Genomic DNA, 23,189 nt, shown 5'->3' on the forward strand with positions numbered 1-23,189 from the left:
AAGCACTGACCTCCGTTCAGCCTTGTGTCAGACCCTGCACAGGAGCACAGGGCAGAGGCACTCAGGTGAAATGCATCTGTTTGAGTGGACCACAGGTGGATGGAGCTCAGAGGCCACCTGGAGCTCCTCAGTGGGGGAGTAAGGGGAAGCCTGGGTTCAGTAAAGAGTTTAGAGCTGTGTCTGTTAGGCTGTGCTTATCGGGCTTTATTTATTACAGCACTTCCCTGAGAAATGACAAGGTTGGCTGTGCTGGTTTGTGCATCGGTGTCAGCCTGTGCTGGGAACCCTGCCGTGGGCAGGCTGGGAGGTGCAAGATGCCAGCAAAGCAGGTGAACTGGTTGAACTGGGGTGCAAGTTATGACAAAGTGTGCGGGAGAGAAGAGCATGTAGTCCCTTTTGAGGGCAGTGCTGGCACCTCTGTGGGTTGTGTGTGACAACACACAACTGGTTTTAGAATATTTTGATATACTGGGTGTTTCCAGGTGGTGTGTGGCTTTCTTCATGATCAGTTCTGCATGCTAGCTTGCTTTATCTTAGACCTGGCACAGGTGATAGACCTGGGAGAAACACTTTGGATTCTTCCTTGAATTTCTCTACTTGCTGCTGTGTTTCAGGATAACACACGCAGGGATGTGGCTGTGCTGAAGCTGGGAGGGTGTGTTGGAGGCAATTTCACTGCATGCTTGCTGTGGCCATTGTATGCTTTCCCTCAGCTGCTGTTACTGCTTTGAGACAAGGCACTGCTAGCCAGGCGTCTCTAGTGTCTGTGCCCCATCAAATGAGGGGAGTGCAGCTGGTTTCTGTTATCCTGGGGCAGGAGTAGGTGGGTAGAAGCTCCTTGCTGAAGCTGTGTGAGCTTTTGAAGCAGTTTGGCTGGCCTGGGCTCTTGTGATGCTTTCTGGGTCTCCCCTCCGCAGAGCCGGCAGATGCTGCACTGGAGCAGGGGCACCGCAGGCAGCCACTGCTCCTCTGCGGGGACTGGGTGGGTGCTGAGCACCCCTGTCCCCTCTGCCTCCGTGTGTCCGCCATCACACCCCGAAGCTGTCGCCTCCCCTCTCGGCGTCCCCGCTGTTGCCATGGTGGTGTTGGGGCTGGCCGGGAGGCCCCGTTGCTTTGGAAACGAGGGCAACAGCCTGGCTGGCAGCGGGGACCTGGTGTGTGAGTGTGCCCCTGCGTCCGAGGAATGGGAAAGGTGGGGGATGCTGTTGACCACGCCCATGCTGGGGTGACGGTGGCTGTGTCCCCTCCCTGGCTGAGATACGGAGGGCAGTTTTTGGGTGCCGGTGTGCCCAGGCTGCTCAGCCTCAGGATGGGGGGCTCGGGAGCGGGGCTGAGCAAAGACCCGGGGCTGCGAGGGAGCTCGAGGAGGGGTGACAGCCCCTGCCCCACACAGCATGCCCCACGGGGAGGAGGGAGGCAGGGGTGCTTGTGGGGCAGGGCGATCTCGGTCCTGCCAAACATCTCGTGGCAGTAGGTTGCACTCATCCTCCTGTGGGATCTGTTTCCCTGCAAGGAAGTGACTTTTGGGGAGAGGATTTTAGGGGTGAGGTTGCCTGTGGAGCAAAGTGGGGGCTCTCGTGCTGGGTGAGAGGCACCTGGAGGCTGCAGCACTTTCCATGTCGGGGACTGGGAGTTGGAGGTCTTTCTCCCTCTCCCTGGAGCTGGACGGGGAGCAAGCTTTCCTCCGCAAAAGAGAAACTTCCTAAATTTCTTCCTTTCTTCCCATGGAATGCAGGTGTGACTGCATCCAGGCTGTGGGTTAAATGTGGAGGGGACAGAGGCTGCCTGCCTCGCTGCTGCTGGTCTTGCCCTCTTCGTCTTGCACATGGGCTTTTGGATGTTTTGGTCTTAAATCTTTGTGTTGCCCAGTCTGTAAATGAGGGATGAGATTATTTATTCTTGTTCTGTCTATAAAATGCTGTGAAGGTTTATGATGAAAAATGCAACAGATGGCCTAGGTAGTGACTACAAAGCTAACTCACTCTAACCGTCCTTTCCTTGCATTTTAAATCCATAGTTGATTTTCTGAGAAGCAATTTCTGTATACATCTAGTGAAAATACAAAGGCTGGACTACTCCAGGAGGGTGCAGATTGCTCGTAACAGGCTGTCCAGCCTTGCCCCTTGACTGAAGGATGGGAAATAACTCGGTGAAGCCAAAATTTGCCCTGTAACACCTCAGGGTTACAGCCAGTGCTGTAGTATTACAGTAGTAATCCAGTAAATATGGAATATTTACTGTTCTGGCAGCCAGTAGTGTGTGTGTGCTGGATAATTGGGTACGAGGCTGGAGCCAGCCAAGGTGAGGTTGGGGAGTGGTATTCCTGCCTCTGCTTTTGGTCATTTACCTGTCTCCGGTTTGGCATCTTTGAATTCAGTTTATGTTTATGTTCTTCCAGAGTCTGAAAGTCCTTTGTGAGAACTGGGCGTGAATGCACATAACCTTCACTGAGAAGGTTTTGAAGATTGAGATTAAAACAGCTAGGCTTGGATTGAGGTTCATAGGAGCATGTCAGACAGCTTGGGTGATGCCTGCCATCTCAGGGTGCTGGCTGGTGAAGGCAGCTGGTCAGGATGCGAGCATTGTGCAGCCTGTGCTGTGCACCATGAACTGATGCTGCAGCAGCTAAGAGATGGTTCAGAAAGGGAGAGAGGATGGTTTTTGGGGATGCTGGCTGTGCCCCTTGTTGCAGCGTGGGTGTGCAGTTAAATCGTAGATTAACAAATCATTGCGCGTCAGCAGAGCAGAGGTTCGTATGCTTTAACCCCCCAGGGAGTACAGAATTGTTCATCTTAGCTCCCCTTTGCAGGCTAGTGTAAGCGGCATGTCCAAGCATTTGCTGTGGAGTAAGATATCACGTGTGGAAACAACCTGATATCCCTAGTAGTCTTCCTGTGATTTCCATGAACTTTGGATGAGGTCTTGACAGTAGCTACTGAAGAGTGGTGCTGCCTTGCTAACCTGCTACTCTGGATTCAGCGTTGCAGAGTCAGCTCTGACTCCATGTATGGCCTCTTGCTCGTGACCTGGGGATCCATTAATAGTCCTTTAGTTTCTGCTTTTCCACTCTGAAGTCGCTAGCTGCATGGAAGCTCTGATGCATTGCAAACTAACATGAAATGTGGTCCAGATGCCAGAAAAAAGAATAAATAAAAAGGGAGAGCTGATGCAAGTGGCAAAGCCAGGATAGCAGAGATCAGATGCTGGGAGAGGCAGCTGGGAAAGGGAAAATAGTACTGTAAATACTTAAGGCAGGAGCCACAGTTGTAAATTATAGCATGTGGAGCTGTGGAATCTCCAGCAGACCCTTGGAAGGGAGCTTGGTCCACTTCGCTGTCAGCTCAGAGTTGAAGTTTATTAAAAGAAATAATGGGAAGGTATAGCACTAGGCTACTATTAATTATCTCAGCTATGGTAGAGCTTTTGTTACAAATTGCAGGATGACGGTACCAAAGTGATAAAATACAGAGGAACTGGAATATAAGGGTGACAGGTGAGGCTTCCTAGGTAGCAAAACTTGATTTAGAAAGCACTCAGCCACTTAGCAGTGGGCTGGAGGGGCAAGAGATTAGTCCTGGAAATTCTGCTTCTCCTTTCCTGGCTTCCTTGAGATGCTGTTTATATGGTAATTATAGCTAAGCAGGTGATTTCTAGGCAAGAAATGTGATCTTGCTACTTAAGCCTGGACAGGGCAAGGTGATTTAGCTGAACAAAATTGTTCAATAGCATCTTGATTCTCACTTTTAACAGATCTTCTGCAAAGTGTAATAGAAAGGCAAATTAACCAGTTACTCCAGAGAGAGATGGTTTATCTTTGCGGAAGGAAGAAGAAACAGAATTTATTGTGTATATTGAAGCAAAATTCAGCCACCAGTCTGTGTTCCTACAAGAAAAGCTGGGTATTGTATACTGTAGTGCAGAGTGGACCAATATATTCCCAGCCTTTAAGTTTGGAGGGCCATCAGTTGGTATCAGACCAGCTCTGAGGTTGGTGCTGTTGCTTCAGCACAAGTGACATGGGGTCCCTTGAAATAAGAGCACTGGCATGTGGCATAGTGACAGCCACAGGATCTGTATAGACACGAAGCTGTGCCTTTACATGAAACTTCCCTTTTTTTTCTTAATGTCCATTAAGAAACTTGCTGTTTATTCTTAATTTCCTGTCTTTTTCAGCACAGTATCATCAGAGAGCTGTTCAGTTTTATTTTACAGAGGGAAGCTGTTGGACATATGCACAAAGGGATTTGGATGCTTTAGGGCCATATCAAAGTGCTCACATCAACTTTTTCCTCAGTGCAGCTTTTGCCAAGCTCACGGGCCCCGAAGGGCCCCTCTGTGCCTGTATTTGTGCTGTTGAGCCTTCTGAATTTTCCAGGTCCTGGCACTACTGAGCTTGTGTGAAGCCCTGCCTTGTGCCTACAGATACTTTGGCCGTATGACCCTAGCCCATATCACGAGCCAGGTAGTGTTCAGAGGTTAATATTACTGCCCTAAGGAGAAGAGGTGAAGGTGCTTCTCTTTACCCCTACTGTAGCTCATGGCCAAAAATACTTACCTGGGAGCAGAGCGATCCTGTGCAAACCCTTCTTTTCTGCCTAACCTGAAAGCAAGGAGTCTGTAGTAGCTGTGAGCCTGCATCATGAAACAAATCTTTTTCCTTCACTTTGAAGATGATCCTGGTCTCTGATGTTTTTTTCCTCTGGAGACTGCTTATGCGTTGCATGTTAAATAGTCATTAGCTGAAAGACACTGCAATCCAGGGAGCAGAGCCCCCCAGCCAAGACTTTTCCTTAGCTCTCAAGCATCATAGCTGCTAGCCTGCAGATCAGGCTTTTTCTCACTTGATTTCTCCATGCAGCAGTGCTAGGAGATGTGGAAGTGACCTTGTCTGGGCTGACAAGCAGGACTAAGGAATGGCTTTGGCCCCCTCCATCTGCGTAGGAGGGCAGGAAGGTTTGGGCTGGAAAAAATAGATGGTGAGTTGAATAGCAGGAACACAGCCAAGCATGGGAGCAGGGTTGTTGAGGTTGGTGAGAGCAAAGCGAGGTACCAGCATCAGGTTTGGCATTGGGGTGCTGGAGTCCTTGCAGGCCTTGTATGGGTTTTGTGTCACTTCTACAATGAAGTGCTGTGAAGGTACTTTGTGGCCAGCAGTTTCCCTTGCTAAGCACCTGAGGCTTCTCTGGCACATCCTCTGAGTGTGAAACCTGGCTCCAGGTATGCTATTTGCCCGCAGCAGGCAGGAGTCACTTCTGTGCTGAGCAGGCGAGGCTCTAACATTGCTTGTAAAGTGCTGGAGCTTTTGGGAAGGAGCACAATGTGGCAGCCCTGTGAGTGTACCTCAGGCCAAGCATGAAAGACTTGATGGGTCTCACCTTGACATGTGTCTTCAAGTTCTGCCTTCTGAGACAGGAAGCATCACCCACCATCCAGGTTCCTTTCCTTGTAGCACTTCTGACTTGGTGCCTGGAGTGCAAAAGGGTGTCACATCGAGGTTTCTTTGCTTGAGCTCTCCAGTTTCCACTCAGATTTGTGGCTGGACACCATGTGGGAGATGTTTTGGAGCACGTTTCCACAGGCTAACTGGCTGGAGAGCCAGTTAGTTTTCAGGGCTCAGATCCTCCCTGACTGGACTGAAAACCAACATTCATTATTTGGGGGGTTACAAACTGAGGGTTCCTTGTTCCCTGCCAAGCAGATGTGATGATTTGGTTTGCTTGTGGCCAAGAGTCTCATGAGAAGCTTTTGTTTATAGCATATGCTGTGCTGAAAATGCGTGAAGCTCCCTGGCAGCTGAGATACTCTTATAAGTTGGGTGTCCTTGGCTGGTGTGTTTGTGTATGTGTGCACGGTTAATTAGAACAAGCTCATCAGATGGGTATTCACCAGGTGCAACAACAGAGGACACCCCCAAAGGCATTGTTGGAGCTGCAGCAACATGGTGATTTGCCTGCTCTCTTTTGCATTGATGTGATTGGGGTCCTCCCTGGGCGAGCAAAATAGAAATTAAATTCTTGCTTTGTAAGTCAGCATGAAAACTTTTCTTTACTCCTTAAACAAAGAAATGATTAGCTTGTCTGCAGTGTCTAAATTAATTTATCTGAAGCTCGTGGAACATTAACAAATGCTACTCTAAGGCTTTCTAATACTGCTGCAATCATTCACTGCAGAGTGAGATGTTTAAGAAATAAATGGGCTACAGTGATTTGCAAGGCTATAACTTTATCAAGGCATTTCAGTGACATTGTAAACCACCAGAGCAGAGACCAAGTGGACCAATTACGATACTGAGAAAGTTCAAGGCAGAAAGCGTAGTCTCCACTCCAGCCTAGAGCTGAAGAAATCCCAAAGCCACAAATGCTTGAACATGCATCTCTTCCCTTGGTGTGGAACTGGTTAAGGGGGTAACCCCCCACTCTTTACTGGGTTAGTGGACCTTTCCTATCATGCTGCTTACAGATGAGATGCTGCTGTTTTGAAAACACAGCACACAGCACCCTGAGCCTGGGCAGTGCAGTATCTCCCCACGTTAGAGCAGGAGGAGCTCAGCAGCAGAGAAACGAGCAGGCTTTAGCTAATGTCAAGCTCTGAACTCTCTCCTTCCTTGGGGTCCTGGTAAAATCCTCCTGCTCTGCCTGGCAAGGCTGTAACAGTTGAGGAGATGCTGGGCAGCCCAATTTCCAAGTCCTGTCAGTTGCCTTCCAGGTTCCACTGGGCACTCGGAAGCCACCAGCCCAGTGACAGTTATTGCTGTGCTGGTGGGAGCACCGTCACATCAACGGTTCCCTGGCCGGCTCCTGTCCCTTCAGGCTGTCCACAGCCACCAAATAGCCCACGGTGATTCAGGAAGCAAGGCTGGGTGCTACTCAAAGTGAATTACCTGTCCTAAGGTAGTGTCTGGCCACCAGGCAGGAAGGAAGCAGTTTTGTTGGCAGGAGGGCCAACAGCAGGGATGCAGTGGCTATGTGATACTCAGCAGGATTTAACTATACACCTGGTCTAAGAGCAAGTCTGGGGAGGTAGAAGGGTTTTTAATGGGTTCTAAAGTTGCTGTGTAACTTGCAGTGATGGTAGAGACTTCTGGCTTAGCTGTAGATACTGGACTAAAGGGAGCCTCGGGGAAGAGGCTGAAGCTTGGATGTCCTTGGTTGATCTTCAGCTTGGCACCCTGCTCTGATACATCTTGGTTTCCTTAGACAAGTCAGGAATTTCCACCTCAGCCCTGGGCATATTTCTTCATCACTTGTCTAGGTTGTCTTAGCTGTTGTGTCCTGGCACAGCTGGTTCCTCTGCCCAGGCTCAGGGCTTTTGTTCTGTGAACCTAAAGCTGAGGTGCCAGAGCTGTCTGAGCCCTGAGCTTGAAGCAGAGGGGGAATTGCAATCCTTTCTTACGTTTCTGGGGTGGGTAGAGGGCTGTCTGAGGTGGGGAAGATAGAGATCTTTCTCCACCAGATGGGGTGGTGGGCTGGAAGCGTGCTGTGTTGTGGTTGCTGTTTTGTCCTGCCTCTACATGGAGATGTGGCCGATTTCTTAGTTCTGCTCTTTTCCTTCGAATCCAGGAGGCTGATCGCCGCAGGCTCTAGGGAAGTGGAGCCGTGGGGCTGTGGAAGTGCCTCACTGCAGGGCTGGAGGGTGGGGGAAGCTGTAAGACTGCAATGGGGGTGTGGAGGTTGGAAGCCCTCTGGAAACAAGCATTGTGGGCATGATGAACAGGATTAATTTCAAGTGAAGTGAAATTACAGGTAGAAAATTGGAACAAATAATCCAGTTATTCTCAAGACCCAATAATAAAACATTGAAATCCAGATTAATGTTGTATCATCCCCATTAGATTTCTCTTGAAAAATAGTTATTTCCAGCTTTAAATCCTAGCTCTTGCTGCAGCATTTCCTCGTGTCCGTAGGACAGTGCTGTGCTCATGTTTCTTGCAAGAACAAAAGGAAACAGCAACCTTGTAGTTTCCTAACACTGTAAAGGGCCCAGTATCACGAACGTGTATAATACTGTAGCTGTTTGGGGAGTAAAGGAATGAAGTTATTGCCTTGCTTACAGGATGTGGGTAAAACTTGAGGGGAAGGGAATGGTCATCTTTGTATAGACGATGTCTTGCTGTATACAGCAAGTCCACACAAAAAAGATGATGTGGAACAGAAGGAAGTGGGAGGGAATATGATCTATGATTTTACTTAATGTCAGGATGAAAAAAATTTTTAGGGTAGAGCTGGGTTTGAAAGCACTGGTCTTTCAAGTCCCAGAAAATAAGAAGTGGGCAAATCCATCTGTTCCTTGGTCCAGGTAGCCAGAAGGGGAGGGGAAATTATTTCTAGTCCAAAGTAGTGCTTAGCAAATACTGTACATGTTTATCTTTGATTTTTGTCTGTGCTTGAGACCCACTTTCTGGGGTTGTCTTCTCTTCTTGCCCTTTCTTGCACACCCACTTCGTGTGACAGATGAAGAGAGGTGGTTGGCAGGCTGGTGATTGGAAGAAGAATGGCCCATGGACCTGTTAACCCATGCTACTTGTAGGATAAGGATGCTGGAGAAGAACTGCCACTAGGATAAAGTCTTAAGTGGCCCTGCTTTCACATATGTTGCATTTATATTTGAGCTAATTGCTCATGTTCCTTTAATGGTTTCATGCTTTTATTTCTGCTGTTACAGCCTCTAATGCCTGTAGGAAGCCTTGAGTTTGGGTGTTAATAAGTGAAAATTAGGGCCCTCATTCTCCATGGAGAAATACTCTTGGGCACTGTGGTAATTTCATGCCTGGAAGGAGTCATATTTGCTGGATAATTTTTGTAACTTAAAACAACCAAATTAGCCTTGAGAAACTATAGTTCTTCATCAGAGTATTGAACTCAATGCTCCATTAGTTAGAAACATCACCCGGCTCCTTGCACAAAGGGTGGACAGTAGGTTTGCAAAGCAGGAAAGTGGTCTGATTTTGTTAATTCTTGGGGCAGCAGCGATCCCTGGGTTTAAGGTTGTTCATAATACTGTGAGAACTTAGTAGGGTCAGGCACAAAGTCACATCAGGTCAGCTGCTCTTGCAAAATGAAGCAGCTAGGTGACATTTACCTTCCTTCTGTTCCCCCCAAAAAACTTTCAAAGAGTAATAAAGGACAGTTTGGATATTAATAGAGATTTGGGTAATAATTCCAGTAAATGGGGTTCCAAAAGTAATGGAGTGGGGCGGGGGGGAAGGTGAGAAATGCCAGCAGGCCCTGGTGTGTGTCTGTGACTTGTGGGACTGCACCCACAGCAAAAGGCTGTTTTGGCTCAGGGAATGTTCTGGGGTTTTACTTCTATGAATCTTAACTCCACCACTTAAATATGGTCTAATCATGAAACAGGGTGGGGAGGCCTTATGTTCTCCACTTATGAAGGATGCCACAGCCTGGAGACACAGGTGTATCCTTTGGGTCTGCCATGAATGGGATTCTGGATTTTCAAAGTCCCATTGTTGCTCCTTCCAGGTGAGCTGAGACATGGCCACTGGCAAGATCCATTGGTCCATGGAGTCCTCCAAAATGGCTGATGGATTCCAGAGCAAAGTGGTAGCACCTCGTAATCCGAAGCTAATCAGAGAGGCAGAGGAGTGTGTAACTGTAAGTACCTGCTGTGGGCCAGGTAGAAGCTGTGTTAAGGCTGGAAACTCCTCCTGTGTACCTCTGCCTTCCCCTCCTGCTGTCTAGCAGCACTGTGAAGCTAGACACCACCTCCCCATCTCTTTGCTGCCATGCTTCTGTTAGAGGTGGCTCTCATGGTGCAGTGGGCGGATGGACTGTGTGCTGCTTCAGGGAAAATCTAGGGTCTTGCCTGGATGTGCCGCTGGAGCAGAGTTAAACAAATGCACGTACTCAGCAGTGCACTGGAATAGCTGAAGCATGAACATGTGCTTCTTTCTATCCTTTTTGCTATGTGGACAGTAACATCATCTGTCATGTAGGCATACTTGCCAGTGCTGCCCTGACCATACCTCTAGGCAGCTGGGCGTGTGGTGGGCTGCTCAAACTCTGCCTGAAGACTTGAGAGACATGGCTGGTCCCAGATAGAATAGGTTCCAAAACAGTTATTTTATCGTATCTCATATCCTATGAGGAGCACAGATCCAGCCCTGCAAACAGCAATGGCATCAGGGCAATTCCTCCTTCCCATCCCCAAATGTCCCCTTTGCTGACTGGAGCTCACCTGACTGGAGGTGACATAGTGCTCAGGCTCCACCAAGGAGGTATCTCTGTATACTTCTGTGGAAGGGTCTGTGAGGCCAGAACAGAGAGAAAACAGGTGCTAATTAAAAAAAGGTAACTAAAACTTGGACCCATTCCTCTCCACCGCAGCCTTGGCACAACGCTGCTTTTCTGCTTTCCTGTGACTTGCAAGCAGTGACATCTCCACATGTATGTTGGTTGTGAGTGTTGTGCAAGGGATTTCTGATAACTCCTCCCCACTCTCTTCAAAGGTCACTGGCTCAATCCAGCAAAACTAAAGAGGAGACAAATGCCTGAAGAGCAGAAATCCCCAAACATGTCACATCAAATCATGAAGGAGAAGCTAATGGGATGGAGCCACTTGGTTAGAGCACATGTATTCCGCTCTATATCATTAATTTACTGATGTTAAATATTTCAGCAGGTAACTTACGGGACTTCCAGGACTATCCTAGTTGCTGTGAACACAAATTATTCATCAGTGGCACTTGAACAAGAAAAGCCTTTCTGAACAAAGGCATTTCTGTAGCTCTTGCTAGTGTTTTGCATTTCAGCTGACTCCCTCTGCCTTCCTGAAGGAGATGTCTCTTACCACCGAGCAGAGGCTGGCCAGCACTCGGGAGATGAGGCGGCCCCAGATTATCCAGCTTCTAGACATGAGTGAAACCTCCCATCAAAAGGTAGCCTTTTCCTGTCCTTTTCCTTGCTGTTTGATGTGACATTTGAAGAGGGTGAGTGCTTGTGACAGGCTTGCCTCCAGCTTATCTAAATACCTTGGTGACTAGGTCCTGTTGTCCTTTCAAACTGCTGGTGGTGGTGTAGTTCCTTCTGCCTTCTGCTGGGGGAAAGGTAAAAGATTCTTCCCCGGTGAGATGTTGAAGTCCTGATCTGTGCTAAGTCAATATAAGGAACCTCTGCTGAAGTTGGTGGGTTTTGCTGGAGTTTAGCTACCGTGCCTAAAGCATAATGCTGGGGGAAGGCTGGGGCAGGACACAAGGTCACGAGCTTGCCATTTTCCATCCTCTTGCCAAAATGGCCACCTCTTGCTTTGGTGTAGTCACTGTCAAATGCTTGGGGTCATCAGACTCCCTCAATGGTGGCAGCACTGGCCTTTGAAGGCTGTAGGCCCTATGGTAATTACTCAAGATTTAACAAAACCAATTGCATTAATGCTTTGGATTGGAACAACATGTGGGACCCTTATGGGGTGTAAGATTTTGCAGGCTGCCAGATATACAGGGGAATCGCCCTGGGCAGAGGGGAGTGGATGTGCTTTATCTGGATCAGTGCCTACTTAGATGGATGTTTAAAGCCACTTTTCTTACAGGACTGTTCAGTATAGCACACAGTCCAAATGGGTAGATTACTGAGGTAGGCTGTTGAGCAAAAAATTGCCAGCAAGAGACCTGTAACAAATTGGTTAAGGATTGCCCTAGGCAGCACAGGAGGTTGGGAATGCATCAGATGAGTGCACAAATAACTGGCAGCGTGCTGCAGCTACTAGCTTCAGCGTGACTGTGACTTCAGTGGAGAAGCAGGAGACCTGCCTGTGTCTTTTGAGTGGGAACTGTGCAGCTGGAAGAGGGGAGACAAAGCAGGGAGGAATTTTCTCAAAAAGTGATGCCTCTGCTCTGTAAGAATTTGCTGTTTGTCTATATTTTCAGACATGCTTCTGCAGTGGTATTAAATAAAACAGAAATAATAGAATACAATAAAGCATACATTTAAAGCTCATGGAAAAAGGAGATACCAAGTCCAGTCTTACTCAAGTTGCCCAGTAATGCTGAGAAAAGAGCTGAACCTTATCACCATCCAGCATTCACCTCGTTTGTCTCTTTCCTAACTACTGTTACTTTCTTTTTGGCCTTACCTCCTCTGGTACTGGTCTCTTCTTACTGGTTTCTAGGCTCTATATCAAAAAAGATATTTGAGGACATGTGGGACTTGGTGTCTCTGTCTCAGAGTAAAGATCATCCCAAAATTGTTTCCCATGGAGTCTCATGTAAATTCTTGGGTTTCACTTGCTCCATGAGTGCTCATGGCTCTTTCAGTAAGTGCTCTGGAGCTGTGTGACCACATTAGCACAGGGATCTGCTGGAGGTAAGTGCTGCCCTGCATTTTGGAGAAGGAAACCTGGAGAAACACCTACCAAAAGAGCTTCTTAGCCTGAGCCTGCTCAATGTGGTCTGGAAACTTGATCAGCTCAGAACACAGGTGGGTGAGCCACTGTTTACCTAACGTAAGCTGGGCAGACGTACTCGCCAAGAGATTGTGCTTCGCTGGAGATCAATGTAGGGTTCTCATTCATGAATCTTTCTCCCAGCAGCTGAACCTCTCACTGCTTGCTCTGTCTTGCATCTCCAGTTCTCAGCAGTTGACCTGGAACAGAGCTTGTTTCAGCCTTTCCCATCAGAGGTTGTATTTCAGAACTATGTCCCCTGCGAGGTCTACGAAGTGCCACTGATTCTGAGGAACAACGACAAAGTAAGTACTGGGACGCGGAGATTTAACACTGTGCTGGAAGAGGAGAGCAGTGTAATTCACATAGTATACAGCATAGCAAGTTACCTGCTGCAGCACAACACATCCAGAATAAAATGTCTCACCACCTTTATTTTGCAAGATGGTGGAAACCTTCCCATGGTGGAGATTCTCCCCCTGATTTTGGCCATGCATTGGCGGTATCTAACCCAAAGGAGCTTTCCTAATCGGCATCCTTCCCCTTGAAAGCCCTGGATTGATGGGAATGTTGAGGGCTGTACAGTTCTTATCCGCTCTCATGCTTTACCTTGAGTGCACATCATGTCCTGGTGGCTCCTTGGTTAATTTTGGTTTCTGGCAGGGCATCTCAGCCTCTCACAGCCTGTTTAGCTGCCCCTGTGCAGCTGACTGTCAAAGCACAGAGCTTGAGTTTTCTCTACTTTATGCTGGAATAAGTTATAATTAGTGGCATTAGCACTCCAGGAAAGGTGTTTTGAAACAGCAGTGGAAACGGACTGATTTAGCAGAAGCAGTGGGAGGCCTTTAGGTGTCACTTTAGGGCCCTACTAAGCTTAATTCAGTTCTGCTCAGGTTTTTCTAAGACAATGTGGCTCTCTGCTTTCCCTTTGGAGAACCACAGCACATCCAGAGTAATGTGCACTTGACGGTCTCCACCTTTACTTGAAAAAATTGTGATTGTTTTGAGATTTCCCAAGAAAGTTGAGAAGGGGAAAGTTGAAAAATGTCAACAATTTTGTTCCACTGTAAAGAGGAAAATTGAGACCTTTCTGAGTTTCAGCAGGGGAAACATTTGTTCGAATGAGGCAGGTGCCAGGAGCAAGCTGGTGGGAAAAGACAGGAGGGAGGAAAGGAGCTGAGTTAGAAAGTGCTCTGGTGTACACACAATGGTTTCTCTTGACACGTAACAGTAAGTGTACTGGAAGCAGAGAAAGGTCAGGAAAAAAAAAGGTGTCATTAAAGATACTGTTCTGTAATGAAGAGTAAGATGTGTATGTGAGAGGAAGGCAGGATGGGAAGGTAGAAGTGTACACGAGAGCAGGTGAATTAACCCCCTCTCCAAATCTACCTGTTGGGGGAAACAAGCAGACAAAAAAAAGCTGTCAGGGCATATTGCAGGTGGAGGAACAGCAAGAGAAGTCAAAGTATATTCTGAGGTAACAGGTTTTGACAGGGACATGGTTGAAAATGGAAGACCCTTTGGCAAGGAAGGATGCAGGTGTGGTCCCTCAGTTATTCCTGGAGAGTACTGTGCCATTCCTGGTCTGGAATTAGCTTGGGAATATTGGAAAGATGCAGCATGGATGCCCATGCCCAAGGGATACCATTTGTGTGGTCCACACTTATCTTGGACACTCTTTGCTGTAGGTATCCTCTTTCCTGATTTAAAATGTGCCTCAGTTTCTCTTTTCCTACTGCTCTGCTTCGTTCCCAGTAAGTCTTTTGGCTTCAGCTGCTCCATTATTCATGTGGCACTTCAAAATGTTTGTCTTTGCCAAGTACCAGCCAACAGGCAAACAGTTAATTTGCTCTATTCATGCTTCCTCAAGTGGAAAAGAACATCTGCATCAACATTTCTGCCATTCCCAGTAAAAAATAATAAACTTGTACAGCTGCACCTTGGGATTTGTATGCCCTACAAGGGGGAGGCAGTGTGTGAACTGTTGATTTTTTTTTTTTTTTTTTTTTTCCAAAGTAAATCAGTTTTGAAGCTAGTAAGACCTTAACCATTGGACAACACTGGTATAAAAGTAAGACTGGCTCTAAGGAAAATCCTTGGCATATTTAAATACACAAAGGTAGAGATGATAATCCCAAGAGAGGTTATTATATTCTAATTTTGTTGGCTTTCAGTAATGTCCTGGAGAAAAGCAACGTTGTGTTCTGTCTCAAAGCTTTCTCACCAGTTTCCCAGCATCCTCCCTACCACACTGACTTATACTGGACGGTAGCCTGAGGTTCCAAACAGCAAAGTGTATTCCAAATAGAGGCTCTGTAATCATTCAGATACAGAAGTGCTTCGCTGTATACTTACTGCTTTTACCTGTGTGTTGTAAAATTGCTTTTCTGTCTTCAGACTGCTCCTCACCATCCTCAGAGATGTGCTGGGTGGCTTTTCCTGAAGGTCTTAGCCACATGTGCTCATCTACCAAGGGTCTTGGTGACCAAAACGTTTGTCTGCAGTGTGAAATTGGCTCCTGGAACTTGCCCCAGAGTGTTGCTGGAAGCAAAGGGTTTTTGGAGAGTTCAGGACTGCCTTGGCCATGGGTTATCAGGCTTGGGTGGGTGGTGCAGAATGCATCTTCATTTTACCCAAGCCTCGTGTGGGTTTGATGTTTATCAGTGAAGCTGCCTGTCAGTCAAAATTGCCTGTTCTAGACTTTCTGAGATGAGATTTGGTGCTCAGGGGTCGATGTCTGTGTGCTAGAAAACACCTGGTTGCTCTCTCTGTGTTTGTGGTATCCCAGAGGGCAGAAACTTGCAGCAGGGTGCATGCAGAGACTCCTGGGTGTGGGGAAGAATACCCAGAAATCTGCCTTGCCTGCACTGGCAGCTGCCTGGCTACAATCACCAGGCAGCAAGAGCCTCTAGAGAGCTGAGATTGGCTTTTAATAAAGAAATCACACTGTGAGTCAGTGCTGGTCATGTATCTCAAGGCAGAAAATGCCTTTGAAGCCCTTAATTGATAGGCACAGCCTGGGGGGTCGTCTGGCTTTCCATCATTTTGGCAAGTTGACTGCTTTCATCTTCTGCATCACCCTTTCCTTGTGGAGTGTCGGGCTTCTCCCTTGCTTCTTTACAGCCCCCTTTAAATTCTCTTAGCCATCTACTTTTTGTGTCTGGGGTTGTTTCTTTGTCTTCCTATGTTCCTCCTTTTGCTCTTCAGGTTTGCTTTTATTCCCAGTAAGGCCACAATGTCTGTGGTCTCCTTTTCTCGCTGGTCTGCCTGTGTGACTCTAGCACTGCAGCTTGGCTGCCCCAGTCAAACCAAGTATGTTAGAAGTGAATTTCTTTCTTCCCCAAGTGTAACACATACTGTTTTGCCTTCAGATAATACATACCCCTCTAGAGGTATGACTGCACGGACGTGTGCAGGCAGAAGCAAGCAGGTTCTTTGGGCTTGTTGAATATGGGGATGACTTGATTCAGGTATTATATCTGCATACTGCTGGTGTCTTACCTGCTTGGCGATTGCTTCACAGCAGGGCATTTCCCTGCTGCCTCTGGCCTGGCACTATTTTGCCCAGGCAGAACGAATTCAAGTCCACCCTTGTGTATTATGTGCATGTTCCTCCAGAGCTTTGGAAAGGTGGTTAAGGAAGGATGTCACCAGGGCATGGCCAAATCTCTTCTCATGTTTTCACAAGTGGCAAAATCATAGTTTCATGTCTTTCCTGCAGGTTCCTCGGCTGGTGAAGGTTGTCTTGGAGAGCTCACCTTATTTCAAGTTGATCAGCCCCAATGCTGTGTGCCGTAAGGTAGCACCTGGCATGCCTTCAACTTTTCGCATCCTTTTCACCCCTGAGGAGAACAAGGTGAGACTGGAAGTCCCAAGAGGTTGGTGCCTTCAAGTGGAAGGTGAACATGCAGGACTGGATTCAGAACAGGGCATCTGGTGTGGATTTTGAGGAACTGTCCTGGTTTCAGTGAGGTAGCATTGGATCTAGAACTGGGGGAAGCTCTTTTTCCAATGGTGAAGACTATGCTTTCGTAGGCTGGAGGCTCTTAGATGTTTCAGACTGTTTTTATCCTTCAGTGCTGAAACACTTAATGTCATGTCTGTTGGCTTCAGGGATGAGAGAGTCTACTGTCTGTGGTGGGGTGGCCTCTCAAGGTGTTGGTTTCTCGTATCTGGCCATTGCTGTGTAATTATGGGTTTGCTCCACTAATTATAAATACAAAAGTCTGTTTAAAAGTGGTCTGTTATTTGGAGGACTGTCGTGGTTTAACCCCAGCCAGCAACTAAGCACCACGCAGCCGCTCGCTCACTCCCCGCCAGTGGGATCGGGGAGAGAATCAGAAGGGTAAAAGGGAGAAAACTCATGGGTTGAGATAAGAAGAGTTTAATAATTGAAGTAAAATAAATAGTTACATAGGCAAAGCAAAAACCGTGCACGCAAACAAAGCAAAGCAAGGAATTCATTCACTGCTTCCCATGGGCAGGCAGGTGTTCAGCCATCCCCAGGAAAGCAGGGCTCCATCACACGTAACGGTTACTTGGGAAGACAAACACCATCATACCCAGTGTCCGTCCCCCCCGTCCCCCCCCCTTCTTCTTCCCCCAGCTTGTATACTGAGCATGACGTCACATGGTATGGAATAGCCCTTGGGCCAGTCTGGGTCAGCACCGCCCCTCCCCCCCCCTGCTGTGCCCCCTCCCAGCTTCTTGTGCACACGGCAGAGCAGGGGAAGCTGAAAAGTCTTTGACCAGTGTGAGCGCCACTTAGCACCTATTTAGCAAAGGCTTAGCACTACTTAGCAAGAACCAAAGCATCAGTGTATCATCGACATTGTTCTCATCCTAAACCCAAAACACAGCCCCATACCGGCTACCAAGACGAAAATTAACTCTCTCCCAGCTGAAACCAGGACAAGGACCCAAAGTGAGCCTGATCAGAGTGAGGACCACCACCTTTGAAAACTGGAGTCGCCTTAATGTATATCATGTTGTACACACTAGTGAGACAGCAGAACGTTATCTCTAAAGCTGTCAATTTTTTTGCACACTGGTTGTAGCCCACACTCGGCTGTGAGGTCTGCTCCAGGCTGTGATGAGGCAGTCTGCAGCTAGTCACCTCTTAGCATTGCATGGTGCCCTTAGCTGCTGCAGCAGGGACTGACGGGCTGTGCTTTCCCTCCCTGCGCTTTCTTGAGTGGTCACGAGGGAAGATGCACATGGGGAACAGTATGAAAATGACAGGGAGGAGTGTTAATAAGATGTTTAGTCACCTCTCTGCTCAATGGTAGGGGTTTAATTATTATGGAAAATACTAGAGGAACAAAGAGATCCAGAGAGCACTCTTCTTTCCCATCTGGCAGCCACTTCCCTGCCTCACCCTGGACTGGAGCAAAGACGATGCTTTTTCATACTCTCTGTTTTCAAGCCTTGCAGCTGTGCTGTCCCTGAGGATACTTGCCTGCCTGTGATCCAGCTGCGAGTCTAGGGGAGAGGGAGTGCTGTGCATGTGGCAGGGAGCCAGCCTGGCACAGACGCACTGAGCTCTAATGTCCTTAACTCAGCAGGAGGTCGGTGTGCTGCAGGTGACTGAGACACCTGCCTGGAAGAGCATGTATAGGAATAAACGGTCAGGTACAATCTGCAGGCAGACACATTACCCCAGAGCCTGTGGGCAGTAATACTGGCGTGGTTGTGTCTTCATGCATGTTGCTGTGGTTGCTCTCTCAACTGGCACCTATTCCATGCCAAGTAGGCGATGCTTTTGCTTAGAATATCAGTGCTGTGGCCTTGGCAAGTCTGATTCTCAGTGCTGTGATCTGAAGGGTTGATGCTGTTATCTGGAGGCTTAATACAGAAGGATTTAGTACGTGGCATGGAAGGGAGAAAGCATTGCAGGGAAACAAAGACAGGCAGGCTGACTTTCCACCAGCATCCTGCTACCTCTTAGCATGACTTTGTTGGAGAGGCAAGGTTAGGGAACAGCTTTGAGCCAGCAGATGTTTCTGCACCAGGCCAGAGGTGCAAGATGTCTTTGGGCATAGGTATTTTCTGTCTTTCATTTGCTGCTTAGATTTAGTTTAACTCTTTGTCCTATCCTCAAACAACATGGATACAGAAAACCAAAGAGGAAATGCCCTGTGGTCCCTAGTTCCCCATGCTTGTGGAATAATCTGTTCCTCTGGAGGGACTGAGAAATTATTTAACATCATTAATATTTAGGGTAAAAATTATGTTGGCCTAGGGCAGTTCTCCAAACTACCAAAGTGACACAAGAGCTTAATCTCACTGAGTTAGGCTTTGCAAAGTACACTGGTGCCTTTAAAATGTGATTTATTGGTGTCAATTAGTGTTCGTTTTTGGGGTAGAAGAGGTAAATTGGTGCCCATGAAAGGCAAAGTGCTGCTCTTCAAATTTAGAGAGGCAGCAGAGCAACACATGAATATCACCACAAATAGAAGCAGGGTGAGATAACCCTGAGAACTCTAATGTCTGATACTTTGTCCCTTGTCTTGCCCTTGAACTGGTGAGCTCTGCCAGCGAGAGATCCTCTGCACAGCTTCAGCGACACCCCGGCAGTTTCTGCTGAACTGGGTTTTGTGCTCCTTGCAGGGGTTGTGCAGGGCATCAGGAGAGGGATGCATGCCACTCCGTGAGGAGCACGTGGGGATTTATGCAGCAGAATCAGAATTTTGTACAAATCGAACACTTTGTCTTGTATGTGATGGAGCGTGAGTCAGCGAAGTACCAGAGTGCTGTAGCTCAGCTAGAAATGCATCAATAGCGCGGTCAGGAGGTGCGCAGCACCTTGAAAACCCCTTAGCAAAAAGGCAGGCTTTGGGAAATCGTTCTGTAAAGCCACCTGTGTTGGGCTTGCAGTGGCTTGTGTGCACAATGCATGCCTTTTAGTTGTGGCAGGCTTACGAGTGCTACCTTTGAACAGCCTCTGTTTCTCTGTGATCCACAGGCATTGTGGATAACCCAGTGAACTGGGATGCAGGTACTAATCCCTGTCAGGCTTGGAGAGTCCTCCTGATGTGGAGTTGGTTTATGTAATTCTCTTGCTTTGAATCTGTTCTTCCCTGGGGTAAGTCTGACTTCAGCAAAGTCACTCCTGATTCAAGGGAGTAAAACTGCGGCTAAGCCCTAAATAAAAGGATCATGTGAGCTCTTAGTGGCTGCTATGCCACGTGCCACGTAGCCCTTTCTTGAAAAATGAGCAGTTTCCTATTGTCTCGTGGTCGTTTGGGAATGTGCCACGTGATTGGACTGTCAGAAAGTAAATAAATACCTGAGGTGTCTCTGTTTATTGGCACTTGCATTATAAATACGAAATGCTAATTTTTCTGCTGGGCAACATTTCCAATTAGTTACTCTTGCTGCTTCTGATATACACATTTCTGTTTTATGCCTCCGGTTGTACAGTGTGGGTGTTCTCGTGCCACCCTGTGTTCCCTGGTGTACTTGCATTATGGTCTGACAGTCTCTGCCTAATTGGAAACCATTGTGGAACTGACTGGCAAACAAACAACAGGCAGAAATACTTACATTTATGTGCCCTTTGGGCTTATTAATAGCTTATCTTAAAGGAAGAAGGGAGCAAGAAGCATATAAAAACATGGCACGGCTTATTCTGTTTTGTCCTCTTGCTCTTTTCACTGAAGCAATACAATATTTTCAGGCAATACAAGTTCAGTCTGTAAGGTTTGCAAAATTCATTACTGATGCTCAGTGGAGACTGAATTAATGCTCATTGATTAATATGAAATATGACAGGACAATGAGTTATTGCATTACTCAAATTAACTCCTTTAAAATTCAGTCCAGCCTGTTAGCTTCTGTGTGCTACAAAACATCTATTCCAAGTACACTTTTAAGAAGGCTACTGGGAGGAGGAAAGAGGCAGAAGATCAAGGCAAATGGCCCTGGGGAAAATGAACCTGGAGCAAAGGGACTGATTTCAAAGCATCCTGTGAATTGGTAGCTGAGGGAGGCAGGAGAAGGGGTACCCCTTCTCATGTGAAGCTGTCTTCATCCTCCAGCCTCCCTCCTCTTTTTTAATGGCCCTTATTTTCCAGCCTTTATGGTATCATGGTTTCAGCAGGGAGCTTTCCCTGTTTAACTTACTACATTAGGTCATGCTACAAGGATCTTTTCTTTGTGGTTGCCTGCTGCAAGGAATTCAGGGGAACTATTTAGGATCGGTTATACAGAAAAACTGACATCCGAGTTCACTGGCATACTGGGTCGTTAAGGTTGATATCACTGTGACAGTAGTTTAATGTTAGCCTGAGTTTGCAAAGAGCCTGAAATGACACCTTTGATGCAAGAAGTTGCTTTAATTTCAGTGGGTGCTAATTCAAATGCCAGTGGTGATGCTTTGCAGGACAGAGCTTGTAACTTACTGCTTATCAAAGGGGAATAAGAAAAGAGGAACCATCGTACAATGAACTGTATTTTCCCTAAAATTGAGAGCAGAGTTGTATGAAGGATAAAGTTCTATTTTCATGAAAATCTATAGCCTAAAGCTGCATCTAAACACAACAATCTTTAAAGCATAGAAGTGATGCAACGCCCCTCTCACCCAGGCATGCTTCTTTAGAAACCCGGTTTTAAACAGCCTGCTAAGGGTTCGCAGTTGCAAAGTAAAACAAGATTTTAAACTGGTTTCAACTGTGAAGTTGTTTGTGAGTAAGCGCATAGCAGAGTTGCTAACACAGGGTAGTGCTGCAGTGGAGAATTGCAGCCTTTATCTTCTCCCAGGGGAGGGCGATTCAGCTTTCTAAAGCTTAAGGGACCATGGGTTTGCAGCAGCATGAGCAGTCAGCTTCTGCCTAGCACCCCGTTTTCCTTGGGTTTCCCCCTGCTTGGCCTGACACGGCATTCAGCTTTGATGCAAGGTCCCGCTTTGGGGTCCTAGAGCATGGTTGAAGGGTCAGCATGCGCTGAAGTGCTTTGAGTCAAGCCTTGTACACGATGCAATGTCCCAGGGCATCCCTGGAGAAGGGGCTCAGCACACAATGTGCGTGTGCACGAATGGCAAGAGGCAGCTTTCTCTCTCAAAGGTCGTGGTTGTCTCTGTGAGGCCAAATCCTTGTTGCTTTAGCCTTGCCTTTGCATACCTGGAGAAGTCCCTTCCCCCATGCATTGCTATGCAGGCAGTCCCAGTGCCCCTCACCGGCAACAGAGCTGGGAAGGCTGCCTGTGCTTGCTTTTGGGGGGAATTTCTTCCTCGGGCTCTTATTTACATTGCTGTTGATCCACTCACTCCTTAGCAATGACAATGACTTGAAAATTATTTCCTTTTACTTCCATCAAATACCTCCAATTGGTGAAGTTTCTTTTTTTTCTTTATCCCCCTGCTGATCTGAACTCCTCGCATCCTCCTCTGTCTACCTGGCATCTGGAAAGGAGAGATAAGTAAATATGGCATGCCAAGACTTAATAAGGCATGCAGCTTTCAATTGGATTTACAATGCCTTTGTTACAGTAGTGTGGCCAAAATAACAAAAAAAAAAAAAAGGTAAATAGCATTCTTCATTTGCTAATGCAGTTTCTGAGGATCTAAACAGTCCAGGACACGAAGTACCCAGACAATAGGTGCTTTAAATTCACATGGGCTGCCCATAGCTTTTATTTTAGAGGGCTTATGCTGCAAGATTGAGTACAAAATTGCTAATTCGGAAAGACTTGCTGAAGATGAAACACTCTTCTGAAATGTGATATTCAATTCTGTAGGTCGCTTGCTGCAGTTCCCTTCCTGGTATTTTACCTTCCAAATATGAGAAGCAAAAGCCCTTCTCAAATATTCACACTGGAAATTGCAGATGTCTAGAAAAAAAGATCCATCTTTATTCTTTTTACATCTTGGATGTGACAGCATCTGTTACTGCAACGTTAAACCCCAGCTGAGCAGGTGGTTGGTAGGCACTGGGTGTTAGTTGTTGTGTTAAAGCAATAGCTATGTGTCTGTGCCTCATCTGGCCGCCTTCGGTCCCTTCCAGGCTTGGAGAGGATGGGCATGGGAGCAGGAAATACCAAGTGCAGAGGAATCCAAATCTGTTCTGGTTAAGGGAGTTTGCCACTGTGTGCAATTCCTAAATCAAATTGTCTGCTGGCTGCTTCAACAATTATAAAAATATCAAATGAGTTAAAAGCACCGAGGAAGCAAAGACCATGACAGCAAGTGAGTGATAAGAAGCAGAGCTTTTATCAACTTGTCAATAAGAGAGCTGCTGGAGGTAATGGCTCCTGGCCCTACTGCAACAGTTTTACCACTGATTTCAGCAGGGGCAAGGCAATACTTCCAGCACAGCGATGCCACACCGTACATCTGGAGATCGATCTGCTCAACGCTACAGTAAAGTGATTTTGGTGGCTTGATTTGCCTTCCTACTGCTAAATGCCAGACAGCTGGGGGGGACTGTCTGGCTCATTTCTGAACAAGCCAATGATTGGGAATAGCACAGTTGAGTTTGCTGTGGTAGGGATGTCAGAGTGTCTCATGTTTGCAGCTCCTGATACCACCTGCCTGAGGTAGGCATGCTAACAAGGCACCAAGTCACTTATTCGAGAGACCTTACAAGAGAGACGTGATTAAGGCATCAACCATGGCAGAATATGCAGCAGAGAGAAAGCAAAGCTATTGCCTGCATCCCCTGAGGCTAGGATGTGATGTAAAGGGAAATTTGAGATTAGACACAGGAAGAACTCTCTTTAAGTCTAGGGTAGAGCTGGAACAGGCTGCTGAGGGCAGGGGTGGAATTGTTAGTGCTTTTAAGTGCTTGTCAAACATCTCCCAA

The 23,189-nt window shown here is 47.1% G+C and overlaps 1 protein-coding gene across 1 annotated transcript in view; it reads left to right on the forward strand.

The window, feature by feature from the left end:
- Positions 1 to 201: 201 nt before the first annotated feature.
- Positions 202 to 23,189, forward strand: part of HYDIN (HYDIN axonemal central pair apparatus protein) — a 158,461-nt gene continuing 135,473 nt past the window's right edge. The window contains exons 1-5 of the mRNA XM_087740958.1: positions 202 to 329; positions 9,477 to 9,608; positions 10,766 to 10,891; positions 12,576 to 12,695; positions 16,112 to 16,246. Of these exons, the coding sequence (XP_087597084.1) occupies positions 9,489 to 9,608; positions 10,766 to 10,891; positions 12,576 to 12,695; positions 16,112 to 16,246 (501 nt within the window). The 5' untranslated portion in view covers positions 202 to 329; positions 9,477 to 9,488. The remainder of the gene's footprint in view (positions 330 to 9,476; positions 9,609 to 10,765; positions 10,892 to 12,575; positions 12,696 to 16,111; positions 16,247 to 23,189) is intronic.

This window comes from Nipponia nippon, unplaced genomic scaffold, assembly GCF_047370975.1.
Source record: "Nipponia nippon isolate SJK-2023a ecotype South Korea unplaced genomic scaffold, ASM4737097v1 scaffold_7, whole genome shotgun sequence".
NCBI classification, from domain to species: Eukaryota; Metazoa; Chordata; class Aves; order Pelecaniformes; family Threskiornithidae; genus Nipponia; species Nipponia nippon.